General features: G+C 51.9%; 1 protein-coding gene across 3 annotated transcripts in view; it reads left to right on the top strand.

Moving 5' to 3' along the window:
• Positions 1 to 14,206, top strand: part of SDK2 (sidekick cell adhesion molecule 2) — a 264,553-nt gene that overhangs the window by 188,284 nt on the left and 62,063 nt on the right. For all 3 annotated transcript variants that reach the window (XM_043454318.1, XM_043454377.1, XM_043454457.1), the window contains 6 exons: positions 1,926 to 2,102; positions 2,409 to 2,545; positions 3,068 to 3,215; positions 7,333 to 7,473; positions 9,260 to 9,441; positions 10,398 to 10,513. In XM_043454318.1, coding sequence (XP_043310253.1) covers positions 1,926 to 2,102; positions 2,409 to 2,545; positions 3,068 to 3,215; positions 7,333 to 7,473; positions 9,260 to 9,441; positions 10,398 to 10,513 — 901 coding nt within the window. The remainder of the gene's footprint in view (positions 1 to 1,925; positions 2,103 to 2,408; positions 2,546 to 3,067; positions 3,216 to 7,332; positions 7,474 to 9,259; positions 9,442 to 10,397; positions 10,514 to 14,206) is intronic.

Raw genomic sequence — 14,206 nt, 5'->3', positions numbered from 1 at the left:
GGGAAACTAAGGTCCCACGTGCCGTGTGATGTGGCCAAAAAGAATTTTTTTAAAAAAAGAAAGAAAACAAGGAGGTAAATTGGATGCCCATCATGACAAGATCAATTACAGAGGAATGATTATGTGAAGTACTATGCAGCCAAGTGAACCATGGTGAAGAAATGTCACATTAAATGGAATTTATGATATCGTCTTGGGTAGAAACGGCAGCTTTAAAATCGGGATGGATGAATAGCTAGGTATTGTTTTTTTTTTATTGGAGTATAATTGCTTTACAATGTTGTGTTGGCTTCTGCTATACAACAAAGTGAATCAGCCCTATGTCTACATATATCCCCTCCCTCTTGGAATGCCTGCTCACCCCCCATCCCACCCCCTAGGTCACCAGAGGGCCCCGAGCTGGGCTCCTTGGGCTATCCAGCAGCAGCTAGGTATTATTTATACTCAAGATATACTGTATCAGTAAACATATATCATAACTTCTATCAATCACCATGCTTCCAGCACTACTCCAATATTTTATACTAACTCACACAGTCCTTACAGCAACCCTATGGGGTGGATGGTATTTCTTCCGTCATGGGACAAATGAGAAAAGTGAGGCATACCGTATCCGATAAACATCCCCAGGACCACAACACCAGTAAGTGGCCAGGGAACATTCAAGCCCAGAACACAGTGGCACTGTGGTAACTGCCCAGGGGCCAGGAGAGAAGCGTCTGGAAGGTTTACCCTCAAATGCCAACCCTGGATGTCCATCAGAAGGACTGATGATGAAGCTGAAGCTGCAATGCTTTGACCACCTGATGCGAAGGGCCGACTCATTGGAAAAGACCCTGATGCTGGGAAAGATTGAGGGCAGGAGGAGAAGGGGACGACAGAGGATGAGATGGTTGGATGGCATCACCAACTCAATGGACATGATTTTGAGTAAGCTCTGGGAGATGGTGAAGGACAGGGAAGCCTGGTGTGCTGCAGTCGGTGGAGCCACAAAGAGTCAGACAAGACTGAGGGACTGAAAAACAATAGGGGAAAACTGTTGAATTTTTCTCTTTTTTTCCCTACTCTTTTCTCATCTGTACTTGCTACTTTTCTGAAATTTTTTTTTAAACTTTAAGTTAAAAATAATACAGGCTCATTCTCTCCAGCCATCTCACCCTTCTTAAACCCAGAGAGTTCTAGGGCTGTATAGACAGTCTCTGTCCCCACACTAGGCGATTGCTGGCTTATTTGCAAAGCCGCCCCAGCCCAGCCCCCACCCTGGTCGCCCTGATCCACCTTCCCTGGGGGGCAGCCGCCCAGGGTCCTCCCAGGAGCTGGCACCCTGTGTGTGCTGATGACAATTATTGTGTCTCCTCCATAACAAATCCAGAGCAGGCGTTTCTCATTGTCAGGAGCAAGGGTGTGTGTAATTTCTCAAGTCCCGCTTTGTACTGACTGACCAAAGCTAAAGTGTTGTTTTTTTTTTTTTTTTTTTTTTTGGACACTGAGGTCAATTTGTCACAGTGATGCATTGATGTGATGGTCCTCTTCATAAAACTAATCCGCAAATGTAGTCTAGGCGGAAGCGTTCATCCTTTTTCCAGCCGTAATCTTTTAACCTCTTTGGGAGAATAGCTTGTGCCCACTCTGGGCGGCTTGGCGGTGGCTCCGGGTCAGAAGCAACCAGGCTGGGACCTGGACCTGAACTGAAGGTGTGAACGCGGGATGGCTTGATGTGCTTCCGCTCCCGGCCCCGCCCCCACCTCCCCACCCCCGCCGCAGGTGTGATGGTGGGTGCCCCGCCCTGGCCTGGGGCTCGCCCCAGCCCGGCTCTGGAGCTCCCGGCTGCAGACCAGCCTTGGGCTGGACCCCTCCGCCCCACGACCCCGCAGCCCCGGCCCCCCTTGCCTGCGTCTCTGCCCTGAGCGGCTCTCCCCTATCAGGTACGTCTGGGAGAAAGACGGCGTCACGCTGAGCGCGGAGGGCAACCCCCGCCTCCGCCTGGACAGGAACGGCTCCCTGCACATCTCGCAGACCTGGTCCGGGGACATCGGCACCTACACCTGCCGGGTGCTCTCGGCCGGCGGCAACGACTCCCGCAGCGCCCACCTGCGCGTGAGGTGAGGGCGGCCTGCCCGCCTTGGGGACGCGGAGGCGCAGGCAGCGAGGCGCCGGCTCCGTCTGGCGGTCCACCGGGCCGGGGGCGATCCGAGCCCACCCGCCGCACCCCAGCACCCCCCGGGCTTTTCCCAGCTCAGGGAGACCCCAGTCCGGGGCGGGCTGCAAAGCTGGCACACAGAGTCTCTAGGTAGACGGCCGAAGGCTTGGCTGGGGGATGCGCGCCAGACATCAGGGGGCTCAGACCGAGTCCTGGCGTCCCCTGACTCGAGACCTCCCGGGGGGCCCACCGCGTCTCTCTCCTCCAGGCAGCTGCCTCACGCCCCCGAGCACCCCGTGGCGACCCTCAGTACCTCGGAGAGGAGGGCCATCAACCTGACGTGGGGCAAGCCCTTCGACGGCAACAGCCCGCTGATCCGCTACGTCCTGGAGATGTCGGAGAACAGTAAGGCTCCGCGCCCGCCCCCCGCACCCACCGCAGGCAGGGCGGCCCGGTCCCCAGTGCGGAGCCGCGGCGGCCACCTCCCCGCGTCCTGTGACGAGGGAGCGGGGTGAGGCACTTGCTGGACCCTGAGCCCGGCACCCAGCAGCCTCCCCGACGCTGGTCATTAGTCTTTTTCTTATTTCTTCTTATCCTCCACCCTCAAGCTGTGAGCTCCCAAATTAGCAGGCATCACTTGAAGGGTGTTTTAAATACAGTTAGCTCATCAATTTGAGCGGGGAATAAAGGATAGAAAAGACAAATGCATCTCAGTTCCAGTGAGCCCAGCTCCGTCCCCAGTGGGTACCGTCCAGCCCTTGGACACGTGGGCTAAGAGGACCCAGAAATGTGACATGGCCAGCCTCTACTGGACCAAGCTGGGTGGGAGGTATTAAGTATGAGGCTGGAGCGCTGCGGGGAGTGGGAGCAGGAGGAAGCATGCCCCCCAAAGGTGCCCACCGCTGCCTCCACCCTCTGTCCATGCAGATGCCCCCTGGACGGTGCTCCTGGCCAGCGTGGACCCTGAAGCTACTTCCGTGATGGTCAAGGGCTTGGTCCCCGCACGGTCCTACCAGTTCCGTCTTTGCGCTGTCAACGACGTGGGGAAGGGACAGTTCAGCAAGGACACGGAGAGGTGAGGGGCGCAGGGTGGGTGTCGGGGGCTCCAGTGGAGGGCGGGGGGCCGGGCGGGGCCACCTGCTGCCAAAACCACTGTGGTGGGGGGAGGTGGGTCCCAGCTGCCGGGCGCATCCTAGGGGCTCCTCTCGGACCCCTTGAGGCCTCAGTCGGTGCATCCGCAGGATGGGGGTAACTGTACTGACACCGGTCTCACAGGGAGGCAGGGAAATCCAGGCGGACGAGTGAAGGGCAGTGAGCAGCCCTCTCTGTGAGCCATGCAAGTTCCAGCACTCACCCCATTCTGCTCCACATCCCCATTCCTAAGTGTGCGTGAAGTTCCAGAGTCACCAAGGACCTCCTTGGGTCTCTGTGTGCGGTACCTTGCGTGGCTCAGACCCCATGAGGCCTTCATCAAGCCTTTTTTTTTAAATGACGACAGTTGAACAGCAACTCATCCCCTCTAACACCCACTTACGTAGGAGGCGCATTCTACCCACCTAGACCCCCCGCAGGGCAAGCAGCGTCCTCCAGTGAAAACGGAAGCGTCTGATCAGGATGACAGTGACTCCCAGTCCCAGGCCCCAGAGCTGTGTGCTTTGCTTTTTTTTTTTTTTTTTTAAGTTTATATTTTTCCAGATGGATTGAGAGATCATGGACAGGAAACACAGTGTAAGTTTGAGACCTGCAGTGTGGGTTGGCACACTCCTGTGTGGCAAAATGGTTCCCCCCGTGGTGTCAGCTGACACCCCCATCCTGTCACATAATTACCGTTTCTTTTTGTGGTGAGAACATTTAAAATCCCCTCTCTTAGCAACCTCCAAGGGCATAATACAGTGTCATTAGCTGTAGTCACCAGGCCTGCGTCCTCTCCCCAGAACTGGTCACTCTCACCACTGCAAGTTTACACCTTCTGAGCAGCGTCTCCCCATCCCCTCGACCCCCAGCCCCTACTAGTCACCACTCTCCTGTTTCTCCGAGCTCGGCTCATTCAGCTTGCACGTAACAGTGAGGTCACGCAGTGTTTGTCTTTCTCCGCTGACTGCCTTCATTGAGCACAGTGCCCCCTGGCCCATCTGGATTGTTGCAGATGGCAGAGTTTCTTTCTCATGGCTGGAAAATACTTCATTGTGTAGCTGTGTTACATCCTCCTCAACCGTTCATTCCTTGATGGGCGTTTAAGTTGTTTCCACCTCTTGGCTGTTGTGAACAGTGCTGCAGTGAATATGGGGTTGCAGACACGTTGTTGAGATCCTGTGGATGGCTGGATTGTATGGAGGTACTGCTTCTAATTTTGGGCGGAAGGAACCTCTATGCTATTTTCCATAGTCTCTAGACCTATTTATCTTCCCACCAGCAGTGCTTAAAGGGTCCCCTTTAGCCACATCCTTGCCAACATTTGTTATCTCTTGTCTTTTGGATAATAGCCACTCTGTCGGGTATAACGTGATACCTCACTGTAGTTTTGATTTGCATTTCCCTGTTGATCTGTGATGTTGAGCATGTTTTCATGGACCTGTTGGTCATTCATTTGTCTTCTTTGGAAAAAATGTGCAGCCCATGTGTTCAGTTTTTTTATCAGATGTTTAGTTTTTGGGTACTGAGTTGTATGAGTTCTTTATATATTCTGGATATTAACCCCTTATCAGATACATGGTTTGCAAATATGTTCTCCCATTCTGTAGGTCGCCTTTTCATCTTGTTTCTTTTGCTGTGCAGATGCTTTTTACTTTGCTATAGTCCTGCTTATTTATTTTTCTTTTGTGACTTGTGCTTTTGGTACCATATCCAGGACATTACTGCCAAGACCAATGCCAAGGAGCTTTCCCCCTATGTTTTAGTCTAGGAGTTTTATAGTTTCAGGTCTTAAGTTTGTCTTTAATCCATTTCGAGTTAAAAAATTTTTGTGAGTTTTGTAAGATAGAGGTCCAGTTACCTTCTTCTGCACGTGGTTTTCCAGTTTTCCCAACATCATTTATTGAAGAGACTGTCCTTTCCCCGTTGAGGACAGTTCATATTGTTACAATGTCCCTATCACCCCAAGCCATCTGTTGAGTCAATGCCATCCCTATCACAATTCCAATGGCATTTTTCACAGAAACAGAAAAAACAATCCTGAAATTTGTATAGAGCCACAAAAACCCCCAAATACCCAGAATAGTCCTGAGAACAAAGCAGAGAGCCAGAGGCATCATGCGTCTTGATTCCAAACTGTCCTACAAAGCTACGGTCACCAAAGCAGCATGCTGCTCTTCTGAAAACAGACACACAGGGCGTTCCCTGACGGGTGAGGACTCAGCACTTCTGCTGCCATGGCCTGGGTTCAATCCCTGTTCAGGGAACTAAAATCCTACAAGCCGGGAGACACAGCCAAAAAAAAAAAAAAAAAATAGACACACAGATCAATGGAGCAGAATAGAGAGCCCAGAAATGAGCGGTCATATTTGCTAAGGGAGCCGGAATGCACTTTGCTCTTAGATGTGTTCCCAGACCCCTCCCCACACGCGGGTTAAATCAATCCTTGTGGTTTCCCTACAGTTCCCGTGAGCTTGAGTCCTTCTGGCTTTTATGAGCAAGATGCCATTGAGGCGTGACACCCTAGCAGGAGGAAGAAGCGGCAGATAGCGGCCTGGCGTGGAGCATTTAGCCAGTCACCGTTTTTGTTTTGTTTTTTGGCAATCAAGCTCTCTATTTTTTTTGCTACAGCAGGCCTGCGCGGTGGCCCCGGGATCTCTCCTCTCCGTCCTCAGGCTTCTCTCTAATTGTCGCGTGCGGGCTCCGGAGCACACGGGTTCAGGGGTTGTGGCTCGTGGCCCTCATCGCCCCGAGGCATGTGGGATCTTAGTTCCCTGACCGGGGATCGAACCTGCATCCCCTGCATTGGAAGGTGGATTCGTAACCACTGAACCACCAGGGAGGGCCCTCATTCACTGCTTATTGAGCATCTACTCTGGGCCAGGCCGTGTATGGCCAAGGACAAGATAAACACAGACCCAACCTTTCAGAGCTACGAACTCCCAATAACAAGAAGCCCCGAAGTGTAGGAAACCATCCTATAACTTCTCCAGCCATTCAGGCTTCCCTTTGTAGCACTGATTCATCTTCCTACTGAATCTGCATCCTAATGGTTAGGCCCTGAGTCACATGGAAAAAGCTTAAATTACCCTCACTTCGGGCTGCACAAAGACATGGGAGGGTGCAGTACATTTTAGAAAAGCTATCCACCAGGGAACAAAAACATAAACAAAGAGGGACAGGCATCATCAGAAATAATTAACTTTTGTTGTTCGTGGATGCCTGTCAGTTATGTGAAAAATACACGGAGGTGGAATGCTGCGTCGCCTGGCCATGCCAGAGAAAGAAATGTAGCAGCTCCGGGCTTCAGGGTACGGGGTCGGAGGAGGGGTCAATCTCTCACCCCACCCGGCCTGCCCCGCCCCAGTCAAGGCTCAGCTGGTTAGTAAAGGAAGTCTGTTTCGAGTTCACCCCTGGCAGCTAACGGGGAGGTGAGTGTTTTAAACATTTCTGCTTCTAAAATTTTCAAGCACTCATGACCTGCACCAGACCCGACGGCAGCTTCTTTGACAAATGGGAAACCGAGGCCTGTGTCCCTCGACCACACAGAAAATACACTCATCTGGTGCTTCCCAGGGACTTCCCCGGTGGCTCAGTGATAAAGAACCCGCCTGCCAATGCAGGAGACGCAGGTTCAATCCCTGGGTCGGGAAGGTCCCCCGGAGGAGGAAATGGCAACCCACGCCGGTATTCTTGCCTGGAGAACCCCGTGGAGCCTGGCAGGCTATAGTCCATGGGATGGCAAAGGGTCTGCCGTGACTTAGCGAGTGAACAACAACGATTTGCCAACAGGGAGAGTTTTGAAAAGACATTGCATCATTTGCGCTTCAACCACTTTTATTATTTTTTTCAACCACTTTTATAAAGCAGACAAATGGAGCTTTATTATACGGCTTTTTCAGATAAAGAAACAAGCTCAGAAAGGTTAAGTGACTTACCCAAAGGCACACAGCAATTGCGCAGAGTCTACAGGGGTAGAGTCTCTTCATATCCCATTAAACTTCTGTGTTTGTCGTCGAGACAAGGAGTGAAAAGACCTGTCCGTCCTTGGTGTTCTCCAGGGTCTCCCTTCCTGAAGAGCCCCCCACAGCCCCTCCACAGAACGTCATCGCCAGTGGCCGGACCAACCAGTCCATCATGATCCAGTGGCAGCCGCCTCCTGAGAGCCACCAGAATGGCATCCTCAAGGGCTACATCATCAGGTAGGCGTCCACCCCAGGGACGGAAGAGAAGGGGCTGCCCAGACTCAAGGCGACAGAGATGGGGAGGGCCAGGAGTGGGTTGCAAAAGAGAGCAGATTCGTGGCAGGTCCTTCTCTGTCTAACAAGGACCAGACAAGAAATGCCTGCCCTGCAGTAGGAAGGACTGAGGCTAGACACCCAGAAGAACTTCCAGCGGTGAGCGCCTCGGAAACCGATAGGAATGGTGAGAGAGGAGATCAGTGTAGTCTCCTTAAGGCTGTATGGATGGGCAGGTCTGTCGGACATCAGGGCTACAGGGAGACAGGTAACTATCCGAGGCCAGGTTTCCCCAGTGGGCAAACTACTTGGCCAAGAATGGTTAAAAAGTGGAAATCTGGGGACTTCCCTGGAGGTCCAGTGGTTAAGACTCTGTGCTTCTGCTGCAGGGGCCACGGGTTTGATCCCTGGTCAGGAAATTAAGATCCCACATGCTGCATGGCACAGCCAAAAAAAAAAAAAAAAAGGTGGAATTCCTTTCTTTATCTTTACTGCAAGATGAAGCCCAGTTTTACAGCCTTTTATTTTTCAGTTTGTGGACACTTTGAAAAAGTGAAAGTATTAGTTGCTCAGTTGAGTCCGACTCTTTGCAACTCCATGGACTGTAGCCCACCAGGCTCCTTACTGGTAATCTAAAAGTGTATTAAGTTGTAACTAAAATTCAGTATTCAGAAAAGAAAGTTTTAGCCTGTTATTTGAAACTACTGAGAACTCTCATCAATATTCTGAACTCTGGCTGGTTGCAAAATGCCAGGCAACTTCCCATGTCTCTCTCCTGAATGCTCACAGCATTGAAATCCCCTAATTTTGGAAGAAGGTATTATTGGTTTGGCTATTCCGTTATCAGTTATTATTAGTTTGGCTGCTCCGTAATCAGTTAACTATGTTGTGGGTTTTCTGATGACGCTATAAAGGGCAGAGGTTCTCAGAGTGTGGTCCCTGGACCAGCAGCAGCAGCATCTCTTGAGAACTAGACAGGAATGAAAATTCTCAGGTCCCACCACTGAGCTATTGAATGGGGAACTTTGGAGTAAGCCCAGCAAGCTGCGTTTTGACAAGCTTTTCAGGTGTCCTTCAGGCACACAAAGGCTTTGAAAACCACTGATGTGGGGTTTTGTGATGCAGCAAAAAATTTGGGGCCTCTAACTCCCTAATAATTAGAATCAAAAGTATGTGTGCATTGTGGTTCTCCTGTAAGCTATCCATCCTCCAAAATGTGCCTGTTCAGATCCCATTTATTACCCTGTGTTCTTTTTCCCAGTGGAAAGTGGAACTTGGTAGAGCAGGTAGCCTCAGGCCTTTTTGTCTCCACCAAAGTGAGTGGCTGTCAAAAGAGGGAGCCATTCTCTTAGAGCGAGAAGGAAAATGAGTCCAAGGTTTGGAGACCACTCTCCCATCAATGACCCCTCAAAGCTGAGACCTGTGAGATCTTCCCAGGAGCTCTCAGCATCCTGTTAACCATCCCACCAACGTCCTCCTCCCCCATCAAAAACAATAGTCCAGACACATCTCCTAGACCTGTGTTATCCAGTAAAGTAGCCTCTGGTCACTTGCAACTATTTAAATTAATAAAAAGAAATTAAATGACAAATGTAATTTCTCAGTTGCACTTAAGCATATCTCAGGTGCCTAGCAGCTACTCGATTGGACAGCACGGGTGTGGACCATTGCCGCCATCACAGACATCTTCCTGGACACGAGGCCATGCAGGCTGACTCTCATCCCTGGCATCCTGGCTTTCTCCCCTCAGGTACTGCCTGGCCGGGCTGCCTGTCGGGTACCAGTATAAGAACATCACGGATGCCGATGTCAACAACCTGCTGCTCGAGGACCTCATCATCTGGACCAACTACGAGATCGAGGTGGCCGCCTACAACAGCGCCGGGCTGGGCGTCTACAGCAGCAAGGTCACCGAGTGGACGCTGCAAGGAGGTGGGTGGGGACCGTGGCTTCTCCTGCTCCCAGGTCTGTGCCTGTGGGGTCCTGGACTCACCCGGTCCTGACGTGGGCTTCCCCGGTGGCTCAGACGGTAGAGAACCCGCCTGCAGTGTAGGAGATCTGGGTTTGACCCCGGGGTCGGGAAGATCCCCTGGAGAAGGAAATGGCAACCCACTCCAGTATTCTTGCCTGGGCAATCACATGGACAGAGAAGCCTGGCGGGCCACAGTCCAGGGGGTCAGAAGGAGTCGGACACTGACTGAGCGACAGACAGCAGCAGCGCCAGTCCTGACCGCCTCAGCCATGTCTCCTGTTTCATCCAGCCCCGGTGCCCAGTTACCCTGTAGGGCGGGAGGGTGGAGGAGGAGATGAAGAGGTCGGGGCGGGTGTGATGAAGGCAGAGGCTTCGGGGGCACAGGGACCTTCTGCAAAGTTTCCCATTAACTGGATCATGAAACAGCTTACATTCAGCGTCGTACCTAAAAACCACCCTGAGCATTTTCAGATTCATCACTTGTATTTATGGGCGTGCTGTGAAATGGACCAGACCGGTTTTATTAAACCCAAACTAATCTACAGAAGTTTCCCGTGTGGCTCAGTGGTAAAGAATCCGCCTGCCAAGCAGGAGACGCCGGTTCGATCCCTAGGTTGGGAAGATCCCCTGGAGAAGGGCATGGCAATCCACTCCAGTATCCTTGCTGGGAGAACCCCATGGACAGAGGAGCCTGGCGGGCTACAGTCCGTGGGGTCACAAAGAGTCAGACTCGACTGAGCGACCGGGCACACAGGCAATCTGCAGACAAGAGAGCATCTCAAGTCTCCATGGGGGAGCGGGCACGGGGGTGGTGGTATAAAGCTGTATTTGCAGACCTCATGTGCTTTCTGCTTCCCTGGGCCAGACAGACAGACAGACCCTCCACCCACACCCCCACCTCTCTGCTCTCCCCCAGTCCCCACAGTCCCTCCGGGCAACGTGCACGCCGAAGCCACCAACTCCACGACCATCCGCTTCACCTGGAATGCCCCCAGCCCCCAGTTCATCAACGGCATCAACCAGGGCTACAAGGTACGTGAGGGCTCTCCTGGTCCCGGGTGGAAGCCTGCAAGGAGGGCGCAGGATGGAGCGGAGGGAAGAAGGCGAGGGGGGTGCAGGAGGGCATCCCCGCTGTGTTTCTGAGATCATTGGCTCAGGCCAAGCAGAGGGCACGTACGTGATCAAGGCAGAGGGCCTCGGGCTGTCCCCAAGTCCACGTCCAGGCCCCGGGGAGTACTGACCTTGACCTGCCTGTGACCAGGTGAAACAGCGCAGTCTCAGTGAGGCTGGTTTGTTTCAGGCTCGGGACCTCCGCAGAGCCGTGGCCCAGCAGGAAAAATCTAAAACGCATTGCTTGCCCCTGAGCCGTGAGCTAAGGGGAGCGTTCAAGTCCTTGGACTGTACTTGACCCCACCCAGTGTGTTTAAGGACTGGACCGGGACTCAGAGCCTGGATTACAGTCCTGGCTGTGTCTCTCACCGGCTCTCTGGACGAGTGCGATAGTCCATCTGAGCACCCTTCCTTCAGTAAATATTTACTGAGCCCGACTCTATGCACATCTAGCTGCTGGGGAAGCAAGATACATTCTGTTCCCTCATTTGTGCATGAAAATGATGCTAATTTTTATTCCTTGGGGTTATGTGGGGATTAAATGAGGATGTTTGTAATTTTTTTAGCAGAATGGCAAACACCTAACAAGCATTAGGGAAACGCTAGAAATAGGAGTGGAAGTGGGCTTGCTGCTCAGACTGTCCTCACGCAGTACCACGGTCTGGGCGGCTTAAACACCAGAAGTATAGCCCCTGAAAGTTCTGGAAGCCGAAGTTCGAGGTCCAGGTGCCCTCAGGGCTGGTTCTGTCTGAGGCTTCTCTCCTTGGTGTGCAGATGGCCGCCTTCTCCGTGTCCTCACGCAGGCAGGCAGCACACGTGGGTGGGGGGTGGTGACACGTGTCACCAGGAAACCGGCCGTGAAGGGGAGAGAACTTCAGGCTCTGGCTTGGAGCCCAGGGATCTGGTGACCTGGCGGTGACTGCAGACACTTCCAGAAGATTCTCAAAGCACCCGTGTGCAACAACCAAGAGTGTCTCTAGGACCTGCAGTCTCAGCCTTTATTAGTTAAGGTCAAGGGGGCTGGACAGGAAGAGACTGAGATTAAATCACCGAGAGAATTTTTCTGCTGGTAAACAGAGGGGGGCTTCCCACGTGGCTCAGTGGTAAAGAAACCCCCTGCCAATGCAGGAGATGTGAGACGCAGGTTCGATCTCTGGCTCGGGAAGATCCCCTGGAGGAGGGCATGGCAACCCACTCCAGGATTCTTACCTGGAGAATCCCACGGACAGAGGAGCCTGGCAGGCTACAGTCCATGGGGTCGCAGAGTTGGACACGACTGAATCGACTTGGCACAGCACGGCACAAAGGAGGGAGGGTCTAGGTTGGGACCCACTCCAGCCATGGCATCTTCCTCCCGGGAAGGCGCATCACCGAGGCCGAGCCGGCCTTCCTGGGCCAAGGCTGCAGCTCTCGCCGGCAGTGCTGGCTGGCTGGAGAAACCTCTTAATTGGGACTCTGGGGGGCAGCAGGGGAGGGAAGGGGGAGGCTCCAATCGTGCAGAGGAGCTGAGCTGGGAACAATTAGCTTCTTGTTGCCGACTCTAAGTTTCCTTCCACCCTGGGGAGCCCTGGGCTGCAAACTTCTAAGGCAAATGGCTCCCAGAGGGCCGAGGAGCCCAGCTCAGTGACCGGGACAATTAGTGCAAAGACCCGTTATGTGCCAGAGCCAGAGGAGGCTATAGCAGCCCACCTGATTCCCAGGTCTGGGCGGTGCCCAGCACCCACTCCCTGCTCCGTGAAAGTCAGCGGGAAGGAACGGTCCAAATAGCTGGAGCATAGAAGCAGGTGAGGAAGACTCGTGCTTAGACAGGGCGCTTTCTACCCGGCCTCTCCCATACTTGTCTTGGACAAGGTGCACAAGAGCCCTAAGAAGGAAGGCTTGTTATCATCACCCCCATTGTATTTCTTTATTTTTATTATTATTTTCTGGCCATGCAGCATGTGGACTCTTGGTTCCCTGACCAGGGGTCGACCCCACACCCCCTCCATTGGAAGTAGGGAGTCTTGACCACTGGGCCAGCAGGAAAGTCCCTCGTTTTATTTTCTTTTAAACACTGATTTGCGCCGGGTCTTAGTTGCAGCGTGTGAACTCTTAGTCGCAGCATGTGGGAGCTAGTTCCCTGCCCAGCTCCCTGCATTGGGAGCTCAGAGTCTCAGCCACGGGACCACCAGGGACATTCCCATCCCCCCACGGTGTAGAGGACGAAACTGAGGCGTGAGGACAGGTAATTTGTTCAAAGTCAAAGTAACCACAAAGCTCAGATTCAAACTGCAGAGCCTACCCCTTGCCTTGCATTAAAAATAAAGTGTCATATGATTTCATTGTCAAATAATGACTGTAACTGATCTTGCCCTAAGTACAGACGGATACAAGTGGGAATTTTGCTTCTTGCTCCTTCCACCGTCAGTGTCACGGGGAGAAGAAAAAGCAGTGTTTGTCTCTTCCATCCTTCAGTGAGAAGGGACCTTTTTCCCCCTTTGAATTGTGAAAAAATTTCAAGCATCTACAAAATTAGAGAGGAGACTAAAGTGACTAGATAAAACCATAATGCACCCTGGCTCCAACAGTTACCAACACATGGCCCAGCGTGTTCCCTCTGATTTTTTCTTATTTATTTACTTGGCTGTGTGAGGTCTTACTTGCCCCGCAGCACGTGAGATCTTAGTTCCCCGACCAGGGATGGAACCCACGTCCCCTGCATTGGAAGGTGGATTCTTAACCACTCGGCCGCCAGGGAAGTCCTGTTCCCTCTATTTTCCAGCCTCTGTCCTAGAATATTTTTAAGACAATCCTAGGTATTGTATCCTTTCATCCATTCATATTCCCACAGAGAAACGTTATAAAGTCTCTACTTAAAACCTCACCACAGTAACCACATTCTCATTATGGGGCCTTCAAATATCAATGGTCCCCTTAATAGCACCAGATACCCAGTCAGCGTTCAAATCTCCTGGTCTCCAGATCTTTTCCTTTACTGGTTGGTTTATTTGCCTCAGGATCCAAAGGAAAGCCACACAGCTGCAGTTGGTTGGAGTTTTTTAGGTTTCAGTTGATCCACGGGTTCTCTGTCCCCCTCTTTCTCCTTTTTAGTTTATTTTGTAGAGAAACTTAGTCATTTATCCTATAGAATTTTCCACAGCCTGGCTGGATCGGCTGATTGCATCCCTGTGGGGTCATTTAATTTATTCCTCTGAACACTATATTTGCAGTAAATTGGAATTTAGAATGAGAGGTTTGATCAGATTCAGCTCGAATATTTTTTTTCAAAATATTACTTCCTAGATGGTGCTGTGCATTTTCATTAGACGGCAAAGCGTCCGACTGTCTCTCTTACTAGGATGTAGCGGCCACTGATGGTCCTTGTGTGGTCTGTTATTTCAGTAGGGGTTGCAAAAGGAGGAGACGTGCATGTTATAATTTTGTCTTGATTTATGAGCTGAAATACTTCCCCCCCCCCACCCCCCAAAAAAGAGAATTTTTCCCTTAACAGCTTTTTGGTTACCTGAAGCTTTAGTTCATCTAGGAAAAGCATGATAAGTGCTCAAGTCTTTTCCGTAACTTAACAATTTTCAGAGGAATGAACTGGTTCCTCAGCATCTTCTAAGGTGGTAGATG

The sequence above is a fragment of the Cervus canadensis genome, chromosome 1 (assembly GCF_019320065.1).
Source record: "Cervus canadensis isolate Bull #8, Minnesota chromosome 1, ASM1932006v1, whole genome shotgun sequence".
In the NCBI taxonomy this organism is placed as follows: domain Eukaryota; kingdom Metazoa; phylum Chordata; class Mammalia; order Artiodactyla; family Cervidae; genus Cervus; species Cervus canadensis.
This window is presented reverse-complemented; position numbering and strand designations above follow the sequence as displayed.